Source organism: Heliangelus exortis, chromosome 17, assembly GCF_036169615.1.
Source record: "Heliangelus exortis chromosome 17, bHelExo1.hap1, whole genome shotgun sequence".
Taxonomy (NCBI): Eukaryota; Metazoa; Chordata; class Aves; order Apodiformes; family Trochilidae; genus Heliangelus; species Heliangelus exortis.
In genome coordinates, this window is record NC_092438.1 from 6,059,491 (window position 1) to 6,083,947 (window position 24,457).

The 24,457-nt window shown below is 38.9% G+C and overlaps 1 protein-coding gene and 1 long non-coding RNA gene across 3 annotated transcripts in view; one reads left to right on the forward strand and one right to left on the reverse strand.

Moving 5' to 3' along the window:
• Positions 1-3,165: 3,165 nt before the first annotated feature.
• LOC139803852 (uncharacterized) lies at positions 3,166-5,723 on the reverse strand. 2 transcript variants are annotated; one of them, XR_011729187.1, is made up of 3 exons: positions 5,585-5,723; positions 4,966-5,064; positions 3,166-3,354 (listed from the first exon to the last, which is right to left on the reverse strand). It is a non-coding gene; the product is annotated as an uncharacterized lncRNA (long non-coding RNA). The 2 variants fall into 2 exon arrangements; XR_011729186.1 differs by having other exon boundaries at positions 4,966-5,705.
• A 164-nt stretch (positions 5,724-5,887) lies between these two features.
• CYTH3 (cytohesin 3) overlaps positions 5,888-24,457 on the forward strand; it is a 45,022-nt gene continuing 26,452 nt past the window's right edge. Inside the window, exon 1 of the mRNA XM_071760431.1 lies at positions 5,888-6,149. Within this exon, the coding sequence (XP_071616532.1) occupies positions 6,119-6,149 (31 nt within the window). The 5' untranslated portion in view covers positions 5,888-6,118. The remainder of the gene's footprint in view (positions 6,150-24,457) is intronic.

Genomic DNA, 24,457 nt, shown 5'->3' on the forward strand with positions numbered 1-24,457 from the left:
AAGTCTATTGGACTTAAATTACAGTTTTGTTTCTTAAGAATGTTTTTTTACTGTGCTGACAGAGATCACAGAAATCCCTTTCTGACCACAGAGGTGTAAGATACCAAACTCATCCTTCATGTAACTCCAAAGAGGTAAATGGAGTTACATAAGGAATTAATTTGACCTGCCTCCTCCATTTCCTTGCAAAAATTCTTTGGTTTACTGCATGCCAAGTTTTAACTTTGTCTCTCCATTGCTTAACATCTTGTACTTAGAGACACTTTTTCTTTTAAGACTATGAACAGAAATACAGCTGGAAAAGACAATTAAGGTGAAGATCTGTTTTTTAAATTGAAAGTACATTTCTTACAGTAAAACACCAAAGCTTTTTTGGTTTCGTATAGAAATATATATTCGGACACATTCTCTAGAGCACAGCTTGAGAAAGGTCAGCATGAGGAAACTGATGGAGAGTCTGTGGTTCAGAATCAGGTTAGAATTATGTAGAAATACTGTCCTGACAAAACAGCCACCAAGCAGCCTGCTGGCCTTCCTTCTACACCATTTGTGTGTCACAGTCTACCAATGCTGCAACTGGGGCAATGCAACTGTTTGTGGGACCAGAGTGTGAATTTAATCAATGAAATAGTTTGGTTAAAAACTACTATTTCAGACAGATCTTTTAAAATCTGGATTGAGACATCTGATTTATAGCAGGGCTTTGCAAATGGCTGCATGAACAGCTGAGAGAGTATTAAAAACCACAATCACTAGTTGCCAGTTCCTGCTCCTGTCTGAATTTATGGTTCTGTATTTATTGAAACCAGATTTGTGCACTGTTGACTATCCAGCAGCAAGACTTGAGCCAGCTCACATGGAGACAGCCAATTGCATTTCAGATACTCACTGATAAATCAACAAGAGTCCCTGGTCTAACCCTTCTGACACTCCATGTCCTGAGAGAGTCCAGCTTGTCACTTGGCTGCCATATGTACCATGGGATGCCAGCCCTGTTACACTGTGGAGTTGTTGAACAAGTCTCCAGGCAGGGGGGAGGAAGATACTCAGGCCTCCCCTGTTATCAGCACTGCTACACTAAATCCCTCAACTGCTGCCATAACAGGACTCATGAATGGTTTGCAATCCAGGTACATCTCCCAGTGTAGGATAAACCAGGGATTCCAAATTCCCAGGCCTTGGTGTGACTGCAGAGTGTGATGCAATAAAACATTTAGCCATTCCAAGTGGGAGTTAGCCAGGTGAATTCAGACTACTTCTCAGAGTGGGAAAAGTGTCTGGCCTTTATCAGTGCTCTCTCTTTTGCAGAATTACTTTACATCAAAGTCTTTCATTTTCCTGAGACAGGAAAACCCTCTCAACCTTAATGCAAAATTCCACTCATGATCTGATTCAGCCCATATCCTTTGAATTCAAGGCCTCTTTTTCTGTTACTTTAGGCATGGCTTTCATGCCTAAAAGCATCCTGTTTATGTCTAGTGCTATGCATAATTAAGACAGGCAGAACAAGTTCTAACGCAAAGTGTATCTCAGCTCATAAGCACTATAGAGGTGCTGGACTTCCACAGTTTTTAATCCATTTTGTATTCCTCACTGGGACATTCTGGTGTTCTTTACTCAATGACTTACCAGTAGCCCCATCAATGTAACAAAACGAAAACAAGCACTGGCTTCCAAAAGCAGTAATATTTGATGCTAAGAGTAGGTTAAGCTCATTTAGAAATCTTGAAGAAACCAACAACCTCTAACTCTGTAAATAATTAGAATTTGAAATACACTGCAAATAAACTTCAGGATATGATTAAAAGTTCCTCTGGAAAAAAAACTATGCAAAATTCTTAGAAGAGAGGCATCCTTAGCTTTGGTGCTATTTTTTTTGTTGGTTTTTTTTTTTTTTTAACATTTTCAAGGGAACAAGCTTCCTATCCACACAAAAAAACACCATTCATAAAACATGTTTGACTTGCTAAACTTCAGCTTTGATGTTCCCCAAAGAAATACAAAATACTTGCAAGTAAAATTTTTTTGAAGTTAATGAAAGATGCAAACACTTTTGAAACCGTTAGTAGAACCAGCAAACAGGATTTTCAATAAATGTAGTTTTCCAGCTGAGACAAATATAATGTGTGACAGCATAAACATTTCTAGGAACAATAAATGGCTAAAACCCATCTGCCAGACAGAGGAAGTCAAAGAGTTTGCCTTAGGGGTTTAAGAATACCATATTATTAAAGCACTGATTAAAAAAAAGGGAAAAAAAAAAAAAATAAAAAAGACATGTTGATGGACTAAGACCTTCCTTCCTGGAAACTATTAGGCAATAAAAAATAAAAATTGTTTGTTTAGCTTTGAAACAAAAGTATTCTTTAATACAATGGCTGAGTATCGAAGACAGATATTCTGACTATGAACAAGGCACTGCCTTAGGAAACATAATCTTGTACTATTTTTCTAAAAATGTGAGCAGCTAAGTGACCAAGTAATAAAATCAACCAAATAATTTTCTTTATCAAATGCTGCAAAACATCTACATTCTTAAAGAATGTATTCTTAAGACTGTACAGATGTTCATGGTTTTATGATTAACTGTTCTTTTTAAGAGTAACTGTAAAATGCTTCTTACCAAATCTAACAGAAGCCACAATAAGCCATACCTGCACAATGAGCATTGTCTGAATGCAGGATGATTTTTTTCTTCCTTTCAACAGTAAAGTGCATTACTCCATCACCCTGCATCTGATACTGAAGTTGTCCAGTCTGATGGTGCAATAGCAGTTATTTTGTTTCTTTCTGCATTGCAAAAGTTCAGAATTCTATTTCTTGACTTTGAATATACAGTTACTATCAACTTTCAAGTTACTGCCCATGTACTGAACATCATCATAGCTTTTGGTTAGAAATAAAAAGTTTATGGAACCTATCATCATAAAATGGATTTTTACATCACTGAAACATTTACATTACCAAAAGAGGAAACTTACTAAAGTAAGATTAAGTTTATTCTTTCTACAAGTAAACTGAAGATGATTAATGAAGGTATTTTTCAGAATTTCCTTTAACCAATACACGCAATCCAAAAAGACTCTTGCTGAGGAGAGGATGTGATAACCAACAGGGCTTTTCTATTCCTGAATTCTTTGATTATAAGAAAAAAAATTAAAAATGTTAAGAGGTAAAGAGTAATTTTAATTTTCATTCACTACTTCATGGGATCTGGTTCAAATTGAAATCCAGAGAAATGGTTTAATATTTAATGTGCCTTTTAGAACACAAAAAGTATGATACAATGGATTCAGTTGTCTTCACTGACTCTCTGTGTAGAGGTGAATGTCATAAGAGGTGTGCTCCTGACCCCTTAAAATGAAAAATGATGTGATAAATTACTGCTTAGTAGAAACTGAACCAAAACAGATACCAAACAATGAAAAAAATGGACAAAGTGTATTACCCGAAAATTCAGCAAATAACCACATTTATCATTAAGAAATCAACCTTAACAATAATAGTTTTGGGGGAAAGCCTGATTTTCCCCTAATAATAATTTAAACAGAGCAGCTATTAGACTATTATTTACACAAATGACAGACTACTAAGTTCTTCCAACACAGAAAGTTAGACTTGTGAATATAAAACTGGCAAAACATACTTGTGGTAAAAATAGAGCTATGACTAGAGAAGGGACTGCAAGAAAGAAAAAAAAAATGATAGAGCAATCTGTAGAAAACTGTTGATTAAAACCTGTATTACTATGGAGAGAAAAATAAAATGCATATGCATTTCAAACTGGAAGAATGAACAAAGTTCCAGAAAACAAAGTAGACACGAGAGAACTGTTCACACAAGTAGGAAATAGCTTACTGGAGTTTACCCTAAAATTTGCTGAGATTGTACCCCGTCTTGCTACCTGGCATCTTTGTTGGCAAGGAACTACTCAGTATTTAATGACAGGGGCATTGTTACTGTTGAAACAACAGAAACTGTAGTTTTTCTAGGGTAGAACTACTGTAGCAATGATGTAGAGCTAGAAGGGTAATCCTTTAGTTGATTTTGTACATTATCAAAAAAACTATTCCTGAGTTTACCTAAAATTTGCTGAGATTGTACCCCGTCTTGCTACCTGGCATCTTTGTTGGCAAGGAACTACTCAGTATTTAATGACAGGGGCATTGTTACTGTTGAAACAACAGAAACTGTAGTTTTTCTAGGGTAGAACTACTGTAGCAATGATGTAGAGCTAGAAGGGTAATCCTTTAGTTGATTTTGTACATTATCAAAAAAACTATTCCTGACCTAGTTAGGCTTATAACCAGATATGAGACTTATTTTATAAAAGTTTCTCTCACATATCTCACCTGAAGATTAAATAGCTGTGTAATGTAAACTAACAGTTGGCTTAATGTGCAAAAATATTCAAAGCCCACTGTCAGTTCATCTGCATTCAGTGATTTTAAAACTATCCTGTAATTGAACTTTATAGACATTAATTTAAAATAAATCTCTTACCAAGGTAATGCTTCTGTTTTATGTTATCATATCCTGTTTATACAGTAACTTACTAAACTTAAAATGTTTAAATCAAAATTTGAAGTAAGGAGGAGTACGATGGAAGTTTGTAATGTTCATGATCTCTAGCTGAGGTAAAATACTTTATCGCCAGAGCAGCTATCAGAGTCAAACCTCTGCTCTCAGCAAAATGGGCTGTAATAACCACCTATTAGCAGCGGTGTCAAGAGGTGAGCACTCCCGACACAGCTTCCCAAACAGAGCTCTGCCCTATGCCAGCCTACAAGAGGAAAATGAAAAACCTGATACTTTCCTGTTGGCTGACCCTTTCCTCCCACAGCTTCCTAGATTAATAAAATTTTGACAGCTAAGTTTTATTTATTTATTATTATTTTTTTAATAAAGGGAGCTCGTGCCTGAGAAGGAAGGAAGAGCAATCTGTGCCAACACACTTCTGCTTACCTTGACAGACTTCAGAGGCTGCTGATATCCTGACTCCCGTGGTATCTCACTGAAGAGCTTTAGCGAGGATTTAAGAAATCCCACAGATGATCTTGACTCCTAGGGCAGGAGGAAATCCCTTTTATTACCAACACAGACAATACGCACCAACGCAAACCCCTGCGCCGCGGACAATCATCAGTCCCGTTTATACTCGAGGCTCTTCAAGACGCCTGCAACAGGCGAAACACCCAGCCCGGACCAGACCATGGAACAGTAAGAAAAAAACTAAAGAAAAAAATAACCCAAAAAAACCCACGTAGAAACATAATATGCCTGAGGCTGCTTTTCAGAAACTCCAACACACCTCGTCCCCATTTCACGATGTGACTTCAGACCAGCTTGGTCCTCACCTTCCTGTTATCACCCCTCTTTTCTCCCCTTAGGCCCCTCCAAAGACTCAGTGGCTCTGGAGGGATTTTCTGGTAGCGCGGACCCCAAGTAACAACCCCAACCGACCCGAGACCCAATTGACTCAACGCTCCCCCTCAGCTCTCCCGCCATCGCCCTCAGCTGCCCCGCAGGCCAGGCTCCTCCCCCTCCCCGACCGCCTCCCTCGCCCACTTCCCGCCGCGGCCACCTCCTGCCCGCCCTGGCAGCCCCTGACAGCCACGGGGACTTCGTGTGAGGGGCCTGAATGCTGCCAGGCCTCGAAGTGCGAATCCTGTGGGGGAAGGAACACTGAAAACGCAGAGGCGGGAAAACGGAGAGGAGCCTCCCAGCCCCGGGCCCTATCTGCCGCAGAGTACGGCCGAGGAAAGTGCCGCCCCCGGAGGGAAGGAGGCAGCACAGCGGTGGCCGGCGACCCTGTGGCGGCGGGGGTGGTGGCGCAGGGCCGGCCGGGCCTGCCCTCCCCCCTCCGCCCCTCCGCGGGTCACATGAGAGGGGCGGGCGGCTGGGCCGAGGCGGTGGCTGCCGCCGGAGCTGAGGCAGGGTTTGGCGGAGAGGGACGGGGCAGAGAAGATCGGCGGCAGAGCGCGGGGGCGGTGGAAGAGAGGAAGGCGAGGCGGCCGCGAGGAGCCGAGCGCCGCGAAGGGGGCTTTGAGCGAGAGGAACGAGCTCCGGGCCTCCCGCTGCAGCGGCCGTTGGGGAGCGCCCTGCCTGCGGCCCCAACATGGACGAAGAGGGCGGCGGAGGTGGCGGCGGTGAGTGGCAGGGTTCGTGCGGAGGGAATGGGGCCCTTCACCTGGCCGCTGCGGGCGTGAGGAAGGCGCGTTCAAGGCCGGGGCGCCCCGCGCCCGGGGAGGGGGGGGGGACGGGACTGTGGTTCGACCGCCTCTGAGGCCATGACATTTGCTGCTGCTGCTGCTGCTGCTGCGGCCCCTCCGCAGAGCTGCCCGCCGGTGCTGTGCCCCTCCGCCCCCCCCTGTCCGGCGTCCCCCCGGGCCCTGAGGAGCCAGCCCGAGCGTAGCGACTGAAGCAGCGAGTACCGAGCAGCTCCCGGAGCGGGGGAGCTCCACGGAGGGGGTGGCCCTTTCACCGGCGGCCACAATGGGGATTCAGCCCCGCGGCGGGCGCCCCCGCACCCGGGAAGGGTCAGGAGAGGGTGGGGGTGGTGAGGGCGGTTTGCACCGGCTCGGCGGGCTTCAGGCATGAAAGGGGGCGGCAGGACAGGACAGGGCAGGTCCGGTCCCCCTGTCCCCTGCCGCGGTGACAGCCCCGCGACATTGCTGCGCTCTCCGCGTGCAGCTGCGCGTCTGGTGGGAGAAGGGGTGCGGGGAAAAGTATGTGTCTGGCAGTGAATGACCAGCGAAAAGAATAATTAAGCTCTGCGAGGGCTCTGTTTGTGTGTGTCATCTTAATGAAGGCTGGGCGATAATCAGGGGGTGGTTCATCCAGTTTAAACAAGGTGAACTGTTTCTAAAGGCAGCGGCGTCAATGGTGCCAGATACTACTTTTAGAAAATCCGGACTAGAATCTTCGCTCAGCTCTTATTTTTAATCTTCATCTTTGGGAGACCGGCTTGTGCACCGTCCCAGCTTAAGGCGCTGCAGACTTGCAACACGCTTCCCTCCTTTAATTTGTGTTTTGTGAGTGCGTGTATAAAGCTGCTGCCTGAAATAACCGGTTCTGGTGTATCATCAGCGATAATGGTGGCTGGGGAGTAGCTGATCCTGCCTTCGGGCAGAGGGATTGACTGAATGGACTGCCCAGTATTCGCTGTGGCTGTCTGTGTCGGTGGAGGTACAGAATGAAGTGACGAGGATATCTCTTTTACAAGATTGCTATACAGACTGCCTTTGAATGCGTTGGCTTGTTTCTAAATAGGTAAAGTAAAGGCTACACGTTGTATGATTAATAGTTGCACGCTGCTTGCTAATTCTAAGCATAATTACCCAGAACTAGGAAATCAAGTGGGTGTGGTGTTTGTTTTGACAACTTGAAAAAAAATGCTATGATGAATCAGAAAAATAGTTCTTCAAGGAGTCGTCTGGAAACGTGGCCATTTCTCAGCAGGCACTTTTCCTGCTCTTTTTGTCAGTGATAGACTTAATTCTTAAAAAAAAATGCAAATGGAAAATAAAAGACAGAACAATCTAGTCCTGAAAGTTATTATTCAAAGCAAAGGAACACTGTAATTGTAAAGAGCAGAAAGCTCATTCAACTCAAAATATATTATTTTCACAGTATTATGGACTTGCATCTGTAGCTAAGGAAAATGAACATGCTTGTTATTGGCTTTAACACTTTGTAATATAGCTTAATTGCATGCTAGATGTAAACTAGAAAGTGAATGTGTTACTGAATCAATCTTTCCTAAGATATTAAGCATTTCAAAGCTGGATTTTCATGGAAGGAAAAATACTTGGGACCTTGGGGAGAGATGGTCTGTATTTATCTAGAGGCTGGTTCTATACTTGAAGTCAGATTTTCACTTAGCATGCCAGTGAAACTGTTCTTCTATTAATAATTTTATATTGCGTTATTAAACATGGTGTTTTTTTGGGTCAAGTTACAGTGTGATTTATGTTCTTCCTTACTTGGCTTTGTTACACAATTGCAGACTAATGAGACTGGAAAATTTTCTGCTATCAATATATTTGATGTTTTACACTGGCATCTTGTGAGTGTTGCATTTTTTTCTTGAATAGAGATCCAGTCTGGCTTTTCTTATGGATTGCTGTCAGTTTGAAACACCAGCATTAGTTAGGTCATTTCTAGCAAGTGAATTGATATTTTGAATTGAATTTTATTTTTATTTTTAAACAATAGAAAGCATGTGGAAAGTGTGGATTTGACAGCCCATTTTAAAATCCAGTATTGTCACTGAGCAGTGAGACTCGTTGGATACCAAGGGAGTCTGACCAGGACACTGCAGCGTTTTGAACCTCTGAAGAACATTTACAGGCCTCAAAAATTGGCATTATTGAGTGGTAAACTCATAGAGATAAGCATATGGCTGTGCACAGGTACTTTAGGAAGTATGCAGAATTATTTGTGGACTGCACAGAATCACCCTAATTAGAGACTTGAACTAGATAAGCATTTAAATATTTAGAACATTAAACTGTGATTCAGAAGGTAAACTGCTATTCCCAGTTCAGTTCTGCTTGCTGCCCTGCTCTTCAGTTTAATTTGCATCCTATGCTTCAGTTCCTTGATTTGTTAAATGGGGTCAGTTGTTTTACCACCTCTGGTAAAAACTGCAAATAAAACCAGAGCTATGTGAAGTTAGGGTTTATTATTTTAGAAGCATTTAATGGAAAAGAAATGTTAATCGAGGGAATTCTTCTTAGTACCACTTTCTCTTTTGTATGTGGAGCCCTAAATAGGGGCATGCATTTGTGTTATACAATCCCCTTATGTACAAGCCTCCCGCTGATTGCAGCAGAGGCTCTGTGCATGGATTATTGATGTGATATGATCCCAGGCAGTTGGTGTTTGTCTCAACCTTCTTTTGTGTTCTGATTAAAATATCTCTCTGGTTCACTTAATCCATGAAATTTCTCCTCCTCCCTCTCCTCACTTGGTGTAAATTGCATCTTTTGTGATTTGACTGAGGCTTTTCTTATGTGCACACTGGTGCGTGGTGGTGGTGGTACCAGTGAACTTCAGTCCTTCGGTTGAATGGTGTTGGCAGGAGGTGGTACCACTGCACACCACCAAGCAGCAAGGGATCTCCTGTATAACACTGAAATACATAAACACTCAGTGTGGGTCACTTTGTGCTGGAGGGAGGCACAGCATAGTGCTTTCCTTTGTTGTTCTGGATTTCACTCCAGCCATCCAGCAGCTTCATACTCCCCCGAATTCAATTCTGTGCCATTCCTTTTGGAAAACTCACTTTTGAATGTATGTTTGTTTTAAACTGTCTCTGTGAAGAACTCTAACCAGGCATGCCAAAATGTTTAAGTCCTGGTTCAACTTGACAAATAGACCAAATCATAGCACTAATTAGGACACTGAGGTTTCCCTACAGTTTCCCAAATGCTGTGCTTTATTTCTGAATTTTGAAGCCTTTTTGTGGAGAGAGCAGTTCAGTTGCCAAGCTCAGTGGCTGGCTGTACTCCCCAGCAGTGGTGCCAGGTAGCTCCTTGGGTCTGTTGTGTAGACAGCCGTTCATCAGGAACTAGGCTGAGACCAGAGCATCTCACAGGGCACTTAGAATGGTGGATTTGCTGCCAAATCAGGTGACCTCTGTTTTTCTGCAGGGCAAGACTGTGAGCCATTTATCCTTTTATAGGTAAAAGCTGTTAAATGTAACAAAACTCATATTTTTCTTAGAAAGAATGTATTAAAATATATTAAATATAAATATATGTATGTATATATCACTTTTAGACATGAGCAGCCTGATCTGTTCTTTTTCACACTAATATCTTTCAAAGATAGATGTTAATGATGGAAGGGTCCATGTGGCCTCTTCAAGGTTATGGACATTTGCTCTGCATTTAAGACTAAATTTGTGTGTTTTGTTTAAAAGTAAAGTAACTCATAAAATAAGAAAAGTATTTTATCACAGAAGAAGGTTAAGTATGCTTCACTCCCTAGTCCTCAAAGTGGATAATTTGCACCTGTTGTTTTAAAAACTTATACTGAATGTTCTATAAAGGAGAGCTTGTTTTAAAAAGCCCTCTAGGGAAATTACGAGTATATAAAAATACACCTGAGTATTAGACTAACTATCTGGATTGATTCTAGGGAGAAAAGAAGAGCAGATACATTGATAGAACACAAAAATCTCAAGAACATAAATGTGATTTTTATCAGTCAACAGAGCTTCAATCTAAGTCTCTTTTTGCTAAATAAATACTTCTTAATGCTAAACTAATCTCCCATTTGTACAGATTACCTGTCAGCTCAGCAGTATCTTAATTTTAACCTCCAAAACATTTATTCTGTTATCACTGATAGAAAAATGCCATGGTAAAATACTAATAATTGTGTTGCAAGTATTACTTATTTCTGGTGTGATAGAAAATTGGCTTGTTAATTGCAGTAACACATTAAGCTTCTTCTTAGCCTAATGTTCTGTATTTTTAGCTTGGAAGAAAGTATGAAATTTTTGCTGATTGTATTTCCAGAGGTTGTTGGTTGCCAGACTTGATGTGTTGTTATGTAATGGTGTTTGATGGCTTGTGCCATGGATTTAGGAGAACGGTATGCCTATAACTTAGATCTGTGTGTGCTGTTACATCTGGGAAAGAAAGTTGTAGGGTTTGCTTATAGGAAGAGTGTAATTTGCAGAACAATGTCTGGGAATCATAGAAATAGCCATGTGACAGTGTGCTCCTCATGTGCCACTGTTTCTGAATGGGTATGGGGATCTTTTAATAGCAATTTAGATATAAAATCTACCAGCTGGGGGGCTGCAGATCTTGAGCCAACACACTGTCTTCCAAGATACGTTCTGCAGGTCACATATTTCTCAATCCCATTATATTTATTGATTTCCCTTCTTTCTTGGTAAGTTTTTTAATGCTTCTTCATGCTTTTTCAAGGGAAATAAATAATGGCTTTCCTCCATTTCTTTGCCATCTTTTTGTCCTGTAAGTCTCTCCTTTCTTAGTGCAACACAAAGGTTTTAAAACCTTTGAACATTTTCACTTACACTGTAGCTCCATCTTATATGCTTCTATCTTTTGCTCACTCCTTTCCCTCCCAATGTGACCACATTTTAGTCTGTTTCTTTTTACACTGTCTTTGGCCCCATTTAGTTTTTGAACTACTGCCCCATCTCCTTTTCATGTTGAAAGAAATTGAATTAATTGTTTGCAGTCACTGTCTACAGAGTGCCTCTTCCAGGTTCATCCTAGGTCCTCTCTGCCCTTTTCCTGACCCCTTGTACAGGGTACATTCCCTTCCTCCTCTTTGTCCTGCCAGCAGCCTCTAATACTGTGTACTATATTTTTCTTTTTGAAACCTTGCTCGCTCTTGGTTTCTTTGACTGCTCTCTCCTCATGCCCCTCCTATCTTGTTAATTGCTTTTTCATCTGTAAGAGGATCTTCCTGCTTCCAAGTTTTTATGAAGATTTGCATGACCCTTTGCTGGGTTGAATGCTTGCTTCCTCTCTACATCTTGTTTCTGGATAATAACATTTGCAAATAAAAATTGAACTATCATATGTAAACTGATGACTCACAGCATATACTGTGTGCTCTGGAGCCAGTGCCATCTGTCCTGGCTAAAATTTTGGCTTGTTTGACATCTTAAGATTGTGTAATTGTCATCTTAAGCTTAATAAGTTTAAAGCAGAGCTCTTAATGTTGTCTCCACCGGTTTCCTTTTATTTCTGTAGATGCAAGCTGACACCACAAGTGGTTATTGACAAGAAAATATTAAGATATTATCATTTCTTCTTTCTTAAAAATAGTATTTAGAAAGGTTGTAATAAAAATGGCAGTAAAAAAGCAGTGGAACACATAGGCAATCTTAAAGTTATGAAATGCTATGTTCTCCTATGTAATTTTAATTTTCCTGTTTGAAATCTATACTTGAATAGATTTAATCTGGTTATGGGATTACACATTACATTTCCTGTAGACTTCTGCATGGGACTGGCCAGCAGGTAGGGTGGGTTTTGTGATGATTGAAGGAATCTATATTATTTTTTTTCCTCCTTGTAAAAGTAAAATGACAGTAAATGATGTCTGCTCCACTTGTGGACTTAGAGAACTACAAGAAGAAATCTGATGGAAGTGAAGAGCATGTGATGTTTTAAGATTTTCAGAAGCAAAGGAACAATTGTGTGAACACCCATGATGTTGGCATTTTTTACTTCTTCACAGTGCATTCTTTTAAAGCAATATGTTGTATAGGAAAGTTTGCCACTATGAGGTAGTGAAAGTGTATTTAATTATGCTGTTTCTATAACTAACATCTATCAAATTGTTTTTAATTGCATATTACTTCCTTCTTTTAATTCCATCAATTTCATGGGGAAACTTTGTATTGCAAATTTTTTGGACAGCAGTATTTCCTCTTAGTGGGAAAGACACACAAAATCCACTAGAAAACCATGTGTTTTATGGTCCTCTGAGGGTTGCCTGAAGAAGGAAATGGTTTGACCTATTCGGTTGCTATGAAGTAAAAACATTCTTGTTCTTTTTTTGTTCATGAACATCTGTGTCACATTTATTTCATTACTTTCTGAGGTTCTTTAAACCCATTATTTAGTAATATAAAGTTTTATTTAAGGAAAATGAAGTGATGCATTTCACCATCTCATTGAAGTTCTGTTACCTGCTTATACATAGGTGTGATATAAGTGCATAGATTTTCTAATAAAAGTTAAGATGTTAAAAGGCAAACACAAACATTACCTAATAGTCTGTTATTTCATAGGAAAGAAGTATTTGACAAACTTGGTAGGTTCTCATGGAGTTAACAGGTAATGTTGCATCCTGGAAGCTTGTGAAATCTAAATCAGAATCGCATCTAGGATATAGAATACTAAACATCTTTGATCTACTTTTTCAACAGAGCAGGCTTCTTGTAGTGGTTTTACTAATTAGCCTCATTTTCAGATATTGTTTATTATAACAAGAAATAGTTACCTTAAGCCAGGTATATGGGTGAACTGTGAAACCCATACTGTAATTTAGCAATGCAGTGGAAATAACCATTGAAATGGATAGATTTTACTGCAAGACTCTAAAGTAATAATTCCTCTAAATTCCATAAGAAAATTTTTCAACTAGAATTGAAGATCAGCTCATTTGTGAATGTTGAGTCTGATTTAAAGTCTGTCTCTCACTGTCGTGTCCAAGAGCTCAGTTGGATTTTGAGGAGCTGCTGCTGTTCTTTGCAGAGAGTGGTTCTGATATGAAAGGAGAAACCACTGTTGATTTTTCAATAAAATATCTTGAGTTTCTTAACAAAACAAAAAGGCTGCATGAAAATGATGAAACACAAGTCTTAGTATAACTTTAGGGTTATGGAAGAGACTGAACAGTAGCTGGGAATTAATTTTAGTGGCTCTTCTACCCAGCTACTGGTTCTCACATAGCTTATAGGAATTTCTACTCCCCAGTCAAATTAGATTGAAATTGAGTGCTCTGCTGGGTGTACCTTGGCAGAAGGAGTTGATGAGTAGGGAAGGGAATGTGTCCAGTCTCTCTGGTGCTCACTCTCCTTCTCACATGCATGCATGCACACGAGAAAAAAAAAAAGGCTTAAAAAATTGGCATGTACTTTAGGGAAACTGCCCCTTACTGTTGTCTCTGAGAGGAACTGAGATGTAATCACTTAATGAGTCACTTCTTCATTTTTATATAGCCACCTCATTAATAGTGTAATTATTAGCATGGAGATCTCTTTTTTTATTTTAACTATCAGATTCATATTGCAAAATACCATTCAGGTTGTTTTTTTCTTTAACCCCAAATATCCAAGAGTTTATTTGCTGTTACATTTTTGCTTTCATGTACTACAGATATCATGTTCCTTAATAATATCCTTGTTTAGCTCATGAGCAGTGTTGTTTGTAGGGTCAAATTCTGACATGAACAGATCCTGTTGCCTTTGTACAAAAGAGGGTGAATTGTCAAAAGGGGCATTTGTAATTGCATTGGATATTATAAAATAAGGAATTATTGTTGCTTGAAGCAGTATTTCCTATAAGTAGTCAGATTCCAAATATGTTTTTTGTTGTGTTTTTTTTCCCTCTTCTTTCTTGCTCATGTAAGTTTGGACTAATGAACTTCCTGCCTAGTCATTCTAATACACCAAGGAGGAATTTTCCCACCAGGCTGTGTGCTCTGTCTGAGTACAACTTCAACCACTTGCAAATGCAATTTTTGAATTTGTAAAGCTGCTGCATGTTTTTGTTTCAGTATCTAGTAGCTGGCCAGCTAGGGCATGTGGAAGAAAGTTTTCTCAGGATGATGAAGTCAGACCAAGTGGCTGTAAGAAGAAATGGTGGCTCTGTTATGGAGAAGCTCCATTCCTTGGGAAGAACTTTGCAAGCTAAATGTTTTCTCTGACCATGAAACTCCTAATGCATGCAGGACGGGGACTTGGTCCTTTGTCCCCTTGAACAAGGGTCAGAATGGCATAGGACCATTCCGAGTCCTTCTGGAGAAGACCAAATGGACCTGACTCTTTTTGTACATTCTGAGGTCTCAGCCATTTCTGACTGCCCACACAGGAGCTGCTGTGTACAAGCCCTGCAGGCTGAGCATCCATTATATACATCTATGGATTTTGTTTCATGGGGTAGTTGAATGTGCAGCTATATATTGTTTTGTGGGTCTCTCTTTTTTTATTATTCTTTGTTCTGATTATGTAAATTAAAAAAATTTTTTTTCTCTGAACCAAAAGAGTTCTGCTTGCAACCCACCCAAACCAAACATTTTGTATTTCAGGAGTATGCCTTCAAGATTTTCCACCAGGCTGAAGTAATCCTTGGTTTAGTCTTGCATTTTGTAACCTCATACTAATACATACTAATTGGAGAAAACTCATTTTGTGTGTGATATCTGTCACATAAATGCCTAAATGGGGAGCCTGTGTTATTTCTGTGAGAATACATGTATTTGAGAGTATATGTTGGTATTCTTAAAGGTAAGGTTTTTTTATTTTATAGGCTTTATTATTTCACTTACTCTTCTGCAAGTCAGTTTTGACCAACTGTATTATCCTTTTAGTTATTAATATATGATTATCATATCACATACTTGGAACATTTTTAAGCAGCATCAAGCATCTGGGGACAGGGATAATATCCGTGCTTGTTCTTCTGCCATCTCTTGTGCTGCTGTTCCTCAACTGCAGTTTGTATAGAAACTGTTTCCTAAGTGGAATTTGAAGGTTAGTCAGAAGCAAAGTTCAGAGTGATGACTGTTCTGTCTATGCAACTGTTTGCAGTCACAGAAGGGAGAGATGAAGAGGTTTCAGGTATGTGGCTGGTTTTTTTCTTCGTGTAGGGTGTTGCTCATTATTATCTGTGAGTCTCAGACTGGGTCTTAAGCGTATGTCCTATTTTTTACAAGAGGTCAGCCTTGCTAGGCAGCTTGTGGTATTTTGGTTTGCTGTAAATGTTTTAGCAAGGACAGATAAATGGAGCATATGGAGTTGATTATTTTTTTGGCTATAGGAAGTGGATTTTTGTGCATTAAATATAGTAACTTTTTTTTTTTTTTTTATTATACATATATCTGAGAGGAAGCTTCCCCACCAGCAGTGATTAAAAAAAATAGTAAATCAAAATACACTCTCTTCACTCATTTGTGCAATGTAAATTGGAAAGACTGCAATGTTTAGTCTTGGTCTTGTACCAATTAATGACATAGTATCACATGAATGTTTTAAAAGATTAGGTGATATTTTATAAGAGCAAACATAAAAAGACTTGTTTAACTCCTTCCACTATGAAATCACTGATATCCAAAGTGAAGAGAGTGTACATTGTGTTATTGTTCTTATTTTGCTGAAAACGTAATTTCCTTTTTTATCTTGTACCAGTGTTGTAAGTCTCAAAAACCAATGTGTTATGAAATGAAAAGGTTGGGTGAAATTGGTAATCCAAATTAAATGTAAATAATACTTTGAAGTTTATAAAGCCTGTGGGTGGGTGGACTTGGCAGATATATCCATTGTGGTATGTTAGACTTGAAAGACCATATGGAGATGATTATTTTTTGGCATTTTGTAGTAAAGGTTTTTGAAGAAGGATTTAAAATTTTTTTTTAATTGTTTTTTTTTCTTTTTTAGAAAAGGGATGAAAAGTAGGAAGAATAACTTCAGTTTGCATTGGGTAGTAAAATAGTCTTGTAGCATATGGAAAGCCAATTTATTCAAAGGTAAACTGCTAAAAGTTCTCCTGTTTTCCTATTGGCTTTCTTTTCCCTGAAGGCAGCCAAAGATCCTGTGCAGCTGGGACTAATACAGGATCCAGCTGTAACTTTTTTTATTGTTGTTCAGATGTCCGGTGATGGTCAAATCTAAGTTATTGTGTGGAAATTCAGTAAAGGAAAAGGGTAGGGTGGGAAAAAAGTGACTCTCTATAAAAATATTCCAGTAAAAGCAACAGGAACTAGGAGTATCCATTTCAGAACTCTGCCATAAATCCCATCCTGAAATACTTAAACGCCTTCAGATTTTGCTGTAGACTTGAAGTCATCTAAGAGTTCTTAGATGTTTGTAGTGTCTTTTTAAAACAAAAATGAAGTTAACTCTTTGGAGTGGGCAGGTGGCTGTTCTTGTAGATGATTTTTGGAAGAAAATACCAGTTTCTCATTCATAGTGCAAGGTTTCAGTTCAAACCAATTTTTTCTCTGTCTAAAGTACTCGTACAGAATGTAATGCTACAAGGTGGAGTACTTAAGACAGTTTTGATTTTGCTAATTTCACTTATGCAGTGGTTTTCTAGTCTTTGTTTTATAGAGCCTAAGTATGTAAGGAGGGGAGAAACCTGATACTTCTCTGTAGCATTTGGTGTGCTTTTGTTATATTTGCTGCTTCCAACTCTGTAGAGGATGACTTGGATTGAGATTAAACAAAATAAGTGAGCAATACAGCAGGTATATGAAATTGTGAGATTACTTGATGATTATCAAAATAATCTTTCTTTCAAAACAAATTGTTGTTTTATTTTTTGTTTCTTTTTCCTTGTTAAAAAGGACATGTTTCTCAAGTTTTTTTTATAATTGTAGCTAGTCATCCTGTTCCTTGTTACATGAGACCAGTGATGCCAGTGCAGAAATACACTGTTCTTTAGGTATCAGCTTGCTTTCCAGATCTTCCTTCCAATCTTCACTTGCCAGTGAAGTCCATCAAATGGATGCCTGAATTTCAGAATTCTTTTAGTATTAGTCCAAGTCTCTAATTTTGAATGTCTTTAGTCATTCAGTCTGTGATTATGTCTGTCTAATTTAATAATATTTGTGACAATAATATTCAAATTATAAGTTCTAATTGACTGGTAGAGCTAGCTTGAATTACTTTAAGTTATTTCCATTACTAGTGACAGTGAAAGGAATTCTAAAACATAACTACTGTCTCAGGCATAATCCTGGACAGCATTAGTGCATTCCTTTCCACACGCCTTAATTGGTTGTTGATATTAATTCTTTTATTGGGAAAAGAAAAAAAGGAAGATTTGTGGTCAGTCTGTTGGCTGCTGGACAGCCTGGCATTTAGCCCCACAGTGCTGGAACATAACAGCAACAACAATTTATTTTCCTTCCTGAGCGAGTGGAGCTGATCTGTGACTTCAAAATGGAAGTGAAACGTGACAAAACAGTGTGCTCTGAAGGCAAAACACTTTAACACAAATTAGTTATGATTAAAAAATACATATGGTGTTCATATAGCAATGTAAAATGTAGTAATTTTTTTGAGTTCCTGAACTGAGTCACCAAGGCCAGCTGTATGAATGAGGAAGGTTTATTTCAGTGACAGGACTGTTGCAGTCTATGACAATTAACAGTTGATACAGTTGATTTGCATGGTGACTGCATTAATTCACTGTTAATGTGTTTCATAAACCTGCAGCCAAGTTACTGGTATTATTTTAAAATTGGCATGTGTTTCTTCTTCTAATTAAGCAGATGATGACACTTAATGTGCTCTATTACTGCATCAGGCGATGTATATTATGTACTTATATTCAGGATTTGGCCAGATTGTTTTCCAAACACTGTGGTTCTTTATTTTCTTTTCATTTTCTCTTCTTTTTAAACAAAATTTACTTATTATTATTATAAATAAATAGGAGGCAAATATTCTTCCCCCCTTCCCCCTTTTTTTTTAACATTGCAGCAGTTAAATAAGCAGTAGTACAATTTATTCCTGTTTTGTAAGAACGGTAGTCAGAATTTTTTTCCCCAGTTTTTAAGTGTTATGATCTTAGTTTGAATTGTTTAGAGCCTACAGGAACCTCTTCCAGTTTAATTGTCATCTTGAAGTGCAGGTCAACTTACAGTGCATTTACAAAATTGGCTGTAAGTAGCCTCTGCCAGTGTCAAAGACCATTAAAACAGAGCAACTGGAATAGGAAACTTTCCTTACAGATTTGTTTTACAATGCTTTGATTGTATTCACAGTATATTGTAAGGAAAATGTGGAAAATATTTGTGGCCTGAGAATAAAATCTGCCAGCTAAATTGAAGAAAGCAGTATGCATCTTTGAGAAGGAGAGAACACTGCATTTCAGCTGTTGCTGCATTCTGTTTTCCTTTGGAGCTAATATGGACTTGAGATTTTCTAATGTGAGAGGAGAACATCAAAAAGCCCTTCTCACATTTAAAAAATAATAGTTTGACAATTCTAGCAAAGTTTTGGCTTTTTATTACCTCATTTTACGTTTTGAAGAAAGGGTTTCCTGCTGAACAAACACATTTTAGCCTGATAGCATTTTCCTGTATTTGAATTTGGAACAGTCAAACGACTCCAAAAAATTTATGTCCTAGTAGATAGAGGGTTTTAACATAGAATATGTGCACACAATAAATCTATTGAACTAATCAGTCTACTTCCTTTCCCTCCCACCCCCTTGCAGCTGGAAGTTCATCAGCTTCTGCTACTAAATCTAGCTTCCTCTTGAGAATTCTGGAAGAGTTAACAGTGGTGGCAAGCATTAATGAACAATGTCATGATTATATTCTGTGGGTCTGTATAAGTTGTCATTTTCCATTGCTACTAATTATTATGGAAACTATGTAATCTGTTTAGTATGAGCACATATTGTGTGCCATACAAAGTTGCATGCTTGGAGTATTTAGTGAAAACATGTACAGCACCATTAAATCAATAGAAAATATTTTTTGATTTAGTGACCAGTCTGGCATTAAAAATGAAAAATTATTGGTAAGATTTTATTTTCATAAGTTCTTAACTAGAATAATATAGCATGGCTAGACTTCCATTGGTAGTTTTTTTGTAATTAATTGGCCTAGATATTCTTTAGCATACGATAAGACATTTTTAAAGGTACAACTGTGGAACAGTTCAGGAAAAATTAAAAATCAGATGCTTCCATTTGTTTTAGCAGTTGTAAACCTTCATGATAACATATTTGCAGTCAGATTTATTGGAATCTAACAGCTTGGTTGAAAACATGTACTACAGTGATTTTTGTTGACATTTTTTTCTTTAAAAGATCAAAATGTTATCTTTTAGAAGCAGCTATTGAACATTAGGGTATAAAATATATATATATACACACAGGTACATACTAGATGTATACTAGCTATATAAACAAAGGTTTAAGATCCAGTTTATTAAGATACTGGAGAGATCATAGGACAGGCATTGTATTGAAGAATCTTCTAGAACTGACTTTTGTGTTGTTTTGGATTGTAGACCTGCTGCCTGTCCAGATGTACACTGTCAGGATTAGATGTTTGTTGGTGACAGAATATCTGTGCTTAATAGTGCTACCACTTTTATTAACAAATAAAACAAGTATAACTTTTTCAGTAGTTGAGAAATACTTAAAACAATTAGGAGTTTATCTGTGAATATTATTCTCCACATGTTTTGTATCACTGCTGTATCAGCCACTTTAGTGAAGTACAGAAGAATCTAACTGCTTTAACAAGTTTTCTCACTGCTTACTGCATGAGTTGTGTTGGCAGAGCTGCAGACACTTGCTACAGACTGCTTAATAAAAGTTATAGCCTGATACTTCTGGTTTCCCTAAGGCAAATTTAGGATGGTTGCAGGTCTGTTAATATGAGTCAGATTTTTTTCAGTCTTATACAAAGTTTATCTTTATGTTGTGAAAGCTTATGCCACATATAGCACTGATTTGAAGATGAGAATAACTTTGGAAATGTGCTTAGCAGAGGCTACCTGTAATCAACTTGTCTATGAAGCTGGTGTCTGGAGGTTAAAAAAAATTATTTGCTACAGGTTTTACCCATTGACAAAATTATATTTTTTTTTATTGTTACCTTTTGTGTCATGTTGAGGGATAGCAGAACTAAAGCATTTGATTTCTCTCAATTGCTTCCCAGTCAACAAAAATGTTTCCTATTTCAGCATGGCAGGATGAAGTAGAAATCTGAGAAAGAATATTTATTAATAAGAGCAGCAGGGGCTGATGGATTTTAAAGGAGGTTGAGCATTAAATGCCAGTTAGTTGCTTAAAGTTTTAAAATCTCTATTAATTTTCAAGAAAAATACTGAATATTATACACAGGTCAGAGACATGGAGAGTAATAAAACTAAATAGTTCAGATCTTTGAACTTGCAGAGGTAAAATGTTTTTTCTTGTTATGTGCTTAGCTGAGAAAAAGTATTTGAAAAGAAAGTACTACGGATTATAAATTCAGGTTATTTTTTCACTGTTCTCTGAAAGGAATGCAGTGATTTTTCCAATATCAAGCAGAAGAAACAGAAAGGGTACTGTAATACTTCAGTAGATCTGGCAGAAACTGCTAGAGGGTGTTTAAGTAGGAAGAACCTATATATTCAAATTAGTTTCTGATTGGAATGCCAGAAGGTATGCTTGAAATATGAAAATTCTTCTTGTAACACAGAACTTAACATTTGCACTTAAAATGATTCAGGCATGTGCTGAATGTGCTCTATTTTGGAAGCATGGTGAGGCAGATTTGGCATGGACTGCTGATGGTCTTTTGTCAAACAAAGAATGAGAGACCAGGCATTTGACCTTACAGTAACTGGATCCATCCAGCAAGCTTCCTATCAGTGGGCCAGATAAAAAGCTCTTTTATATCTGGATTAGTGACTTGTCAAGCTAATCGTTTCATGGTGTGATGGCAACCAAGAATTCACAACAGCTAAATATACTCCTTTCTGAGGAATCTGAGAATGCTTTCCAGTCTTAAGCTAAGCCTTGCTATTCTTTCACTAAAAAAATCTATGAAAAAAATTCCTGATCTCTTTTAGTGTCCTCTCAGGCTACAGGGCACATGGCCAATGGTCTTTTGATGTAATAGCAAGAAGCTGGAGTAATTCAGGTCTCAGATGTCCAAGAAGCAAAACTCTTCTTATCTATGGTGCGTTTCTCTCCCAAGTACTGCAGCTCAGTACAGCTGCCACAGCAGGCATCAGGGTTACTTTTTGGGTGGAGACTACAGGGACTGAGAAGGTTTACACGGCACAAAGCATCACCCTGCGTACAGGTTCTGTGCATCCTGGAATTTCTTTTGTTCTGGGGGAAGGTAAATGCTGCTCAAGCAGTTGTTTGACAAGTGAGCAATCCTATATGGCACTCTGTAGTTACCTTTTGGAGTTGTGCTTCAGAAAATGAAGATCACTTTCAAATCCAGCAGTTGCTTTACCTCCTTCAGTGTGCAACTGATCTTGGGAAATGAATAAATAGAAAGCTTCTGCAATAAATACTGCTTCTGAAATCCAACTCCAGAGCTGTGCCAGGCAGGGATGGGGGAAGGGGAAAGATAAACTTTGCCTTGCTTTTTCTGAAAATTGGATTTGTGTGCTTTAGAAATCCTAAGTAGCTCGCTAATGCTCTCCACTAATGAGTGAAGTACAGCAAGCAGTTCCCATATTGCCAAGAGTAGATGTTACTGGAAATTTTTGTCAGAAAGACTGCCTGACCCGTGAATGTTTTGCTGAAAACATGATAGGTCTGTTGAGCTGTTCCTGAATTTCGGGTAGGATTCAAGGGTACTGCTGGCTGGTGGCTGCAGGGGATGGGCTCCAGGACCCCCTTGCAGCTGCTCAGCGACATTCCTCTCAATTTTCCATGCTGCTGCTCGAAAAGGATCTGACAGGAATGTCTGCTACTACTCTGATGTGTTTGCTTTTCAAGTCTTTTTTCCAGGGTCTATCCTAGGAAAAAATGTTGGTGCACACCAGCCAACCATTTCCTCTCCCTAGTGACTGGGGGTGCTGTTGGAAAACACAGCTGTTTTATAGGGGCAAAGCTGAAACAAGTTCCTACATTTTTATATATTTTTCTCTCTCAAAACATCATTTCATAAGCTGAAGGGATCAGTGCGTTCTTGTTTGCCGTGTCCTCGCCCAAGAGATGATGAAATGATCTCTGCTTTCAGGAGTTCTCATATCTGTGGTCTGAGATGTTTGGATCGTGGAGCTCTGTCAATGATGAGACAAGTGGCACCGGGCACCAGTTGGGGCACAGGAAGCTCCGTTTGAACATGAGAAAAAACCCTCTTTACTGTGAGGGTGACAAAGCACTGGAACAGGGTGCCCAGAGTGGTTGCGGGGTCTCCTCCTCTGGAGACATTCAAAACCCTCCTGGATGCAATCCTATGAAATGTGCTCTGGGCAGTGCTGCTCATGGGGCGTGGACTGGATGATCTCCAGAGGTCCCTTCCAACTCCAGTGTTTCTGTGATTGTGTTTGAAAGTGTTTTGTTGATCTGATGCAGAAAAGGCTTGAGGCATCTTATTTTTGGAAGGGTAGTATCTGTGTTTACCCCTGGGTTTCACTACGTAAAGCTGATTGTGATCACTCTTCCCTGTTATACTCTGTGGGAAAAAGAAATTAGATGCAGTAGTTCAGTTAAAAAGCTGAAAGCCAAGAAACTTTTAAGGCAATATAAATGCACCACTGTGCTGAAAACAGCAAGGTAATGCAAGACTCTGCATTTTTACTCATGATTCTTGGCACTGAAAGAATTACATTTGTCCCACATCACTTTGTTGTTACTCTTTTCCCTGTTGACAGAGGACTATAACATTAAGATGGTAGTGTAAGTGTGTAGCCATAAGACTGGAATCACAATGGTGATTCATCAGATTTCTTAAACAGTAATTGGTAACTTATGCTAACGAATGCACATGTTATCTTGGATAGTATTTCCTGTATCTGTGATAATATGTTCATACCCTCTACAGAAATCAAGCCACTCTAGTGTGGCCAATTTGTAATTGCCACCTTAGCTAGCATGAATTTTTTCTGCACTTCTTAACTATGCATAGCCATGGGTATTGTAACACTTATATTATTAATGTTTGTATTAATGTATTTTGGTAAGAGACCTTAAATGATAAGTTAAACTCAGCATTCTTTTCATACCCAGTAATTTGTATTTACCTATTTTACAAAGAAAAGTTGACCTAGAAGCATCTTCTGATCTTGAAGTAAAGAGTAGAATGACTTCAAAGGAAAAATGCTCCTGAAGAGAAATCCACACTTATCTATTTTTAATATCAGGTTGAACTACTTTTAGGATTTAGAGACTACAGCCTGTAAGGGTGGAGTTTAGGGCTGAGCTAAGCTGGATTTAGGGGGTGCTGACTGCAAGGGGGTCACTGCTCCCTCTGCCTCCTCACTCTTAGGGGTTTCTACTGCACCTGTTGCTTTGGCTTGGGCAATTCTCTAGTCCTTCAGTGAAACTGTCTGGCCTGCTAAACTGGTAAAAAAATGGAGAAAAATAAGATCCAGGGACAGCAAGTGACAAAGCGCTGAAGGAACCTACGAGACCTGGGACCAACCTGTTACCTCTGAAATCTTGCTCAGCTGGGCCCCATGTGGTTTTTCTTCTTTCTGCACAAGTGATGCTCGTTTGTTCTCCTTGGCTTCCTAGTGGTAATGAATCAAAAGGCCTTCAGTACTGCCTGCTCAAAAAATAACAGAACGTGGACAGTAAAAAATACTCATTAACTTAAAAACAAACTGCTTTCAAGTGGCAAAACTAAAAAGCAAGGTAGATCTTTCCAGTTCTTTTTATGGGCATATCTATATAGGAAGGTGAAGAACTGAAAGCTCTTATGAAGTACTTAGATGTACTTCATTGCCATTAAGAAGAGCAAGTAGTAGCTAGCAACAAGGGTTAGCAGCTCATGTGAGAGCTATGAGAAGCCTTTATACTGTTTTTTTCTTCCATTTCACAGCTGTTGTTGCTTGTTACCTTCATACAGTTCATAAAGATACATCTACTGCAATTGTTTGCTGCAAGCTCCTGTTTGGTTCAAAAAACTCATTCACTGTGTTTTATACTTGATAAAGCATTTTTTCAGGTAACATGGCAAGGTTGCACTCTTCTTCAGCTCAGTCAGAGCTGAAACCAAATGTTTCTTGAGAGGCAGGTAAAATGCATGGATTAGGTAA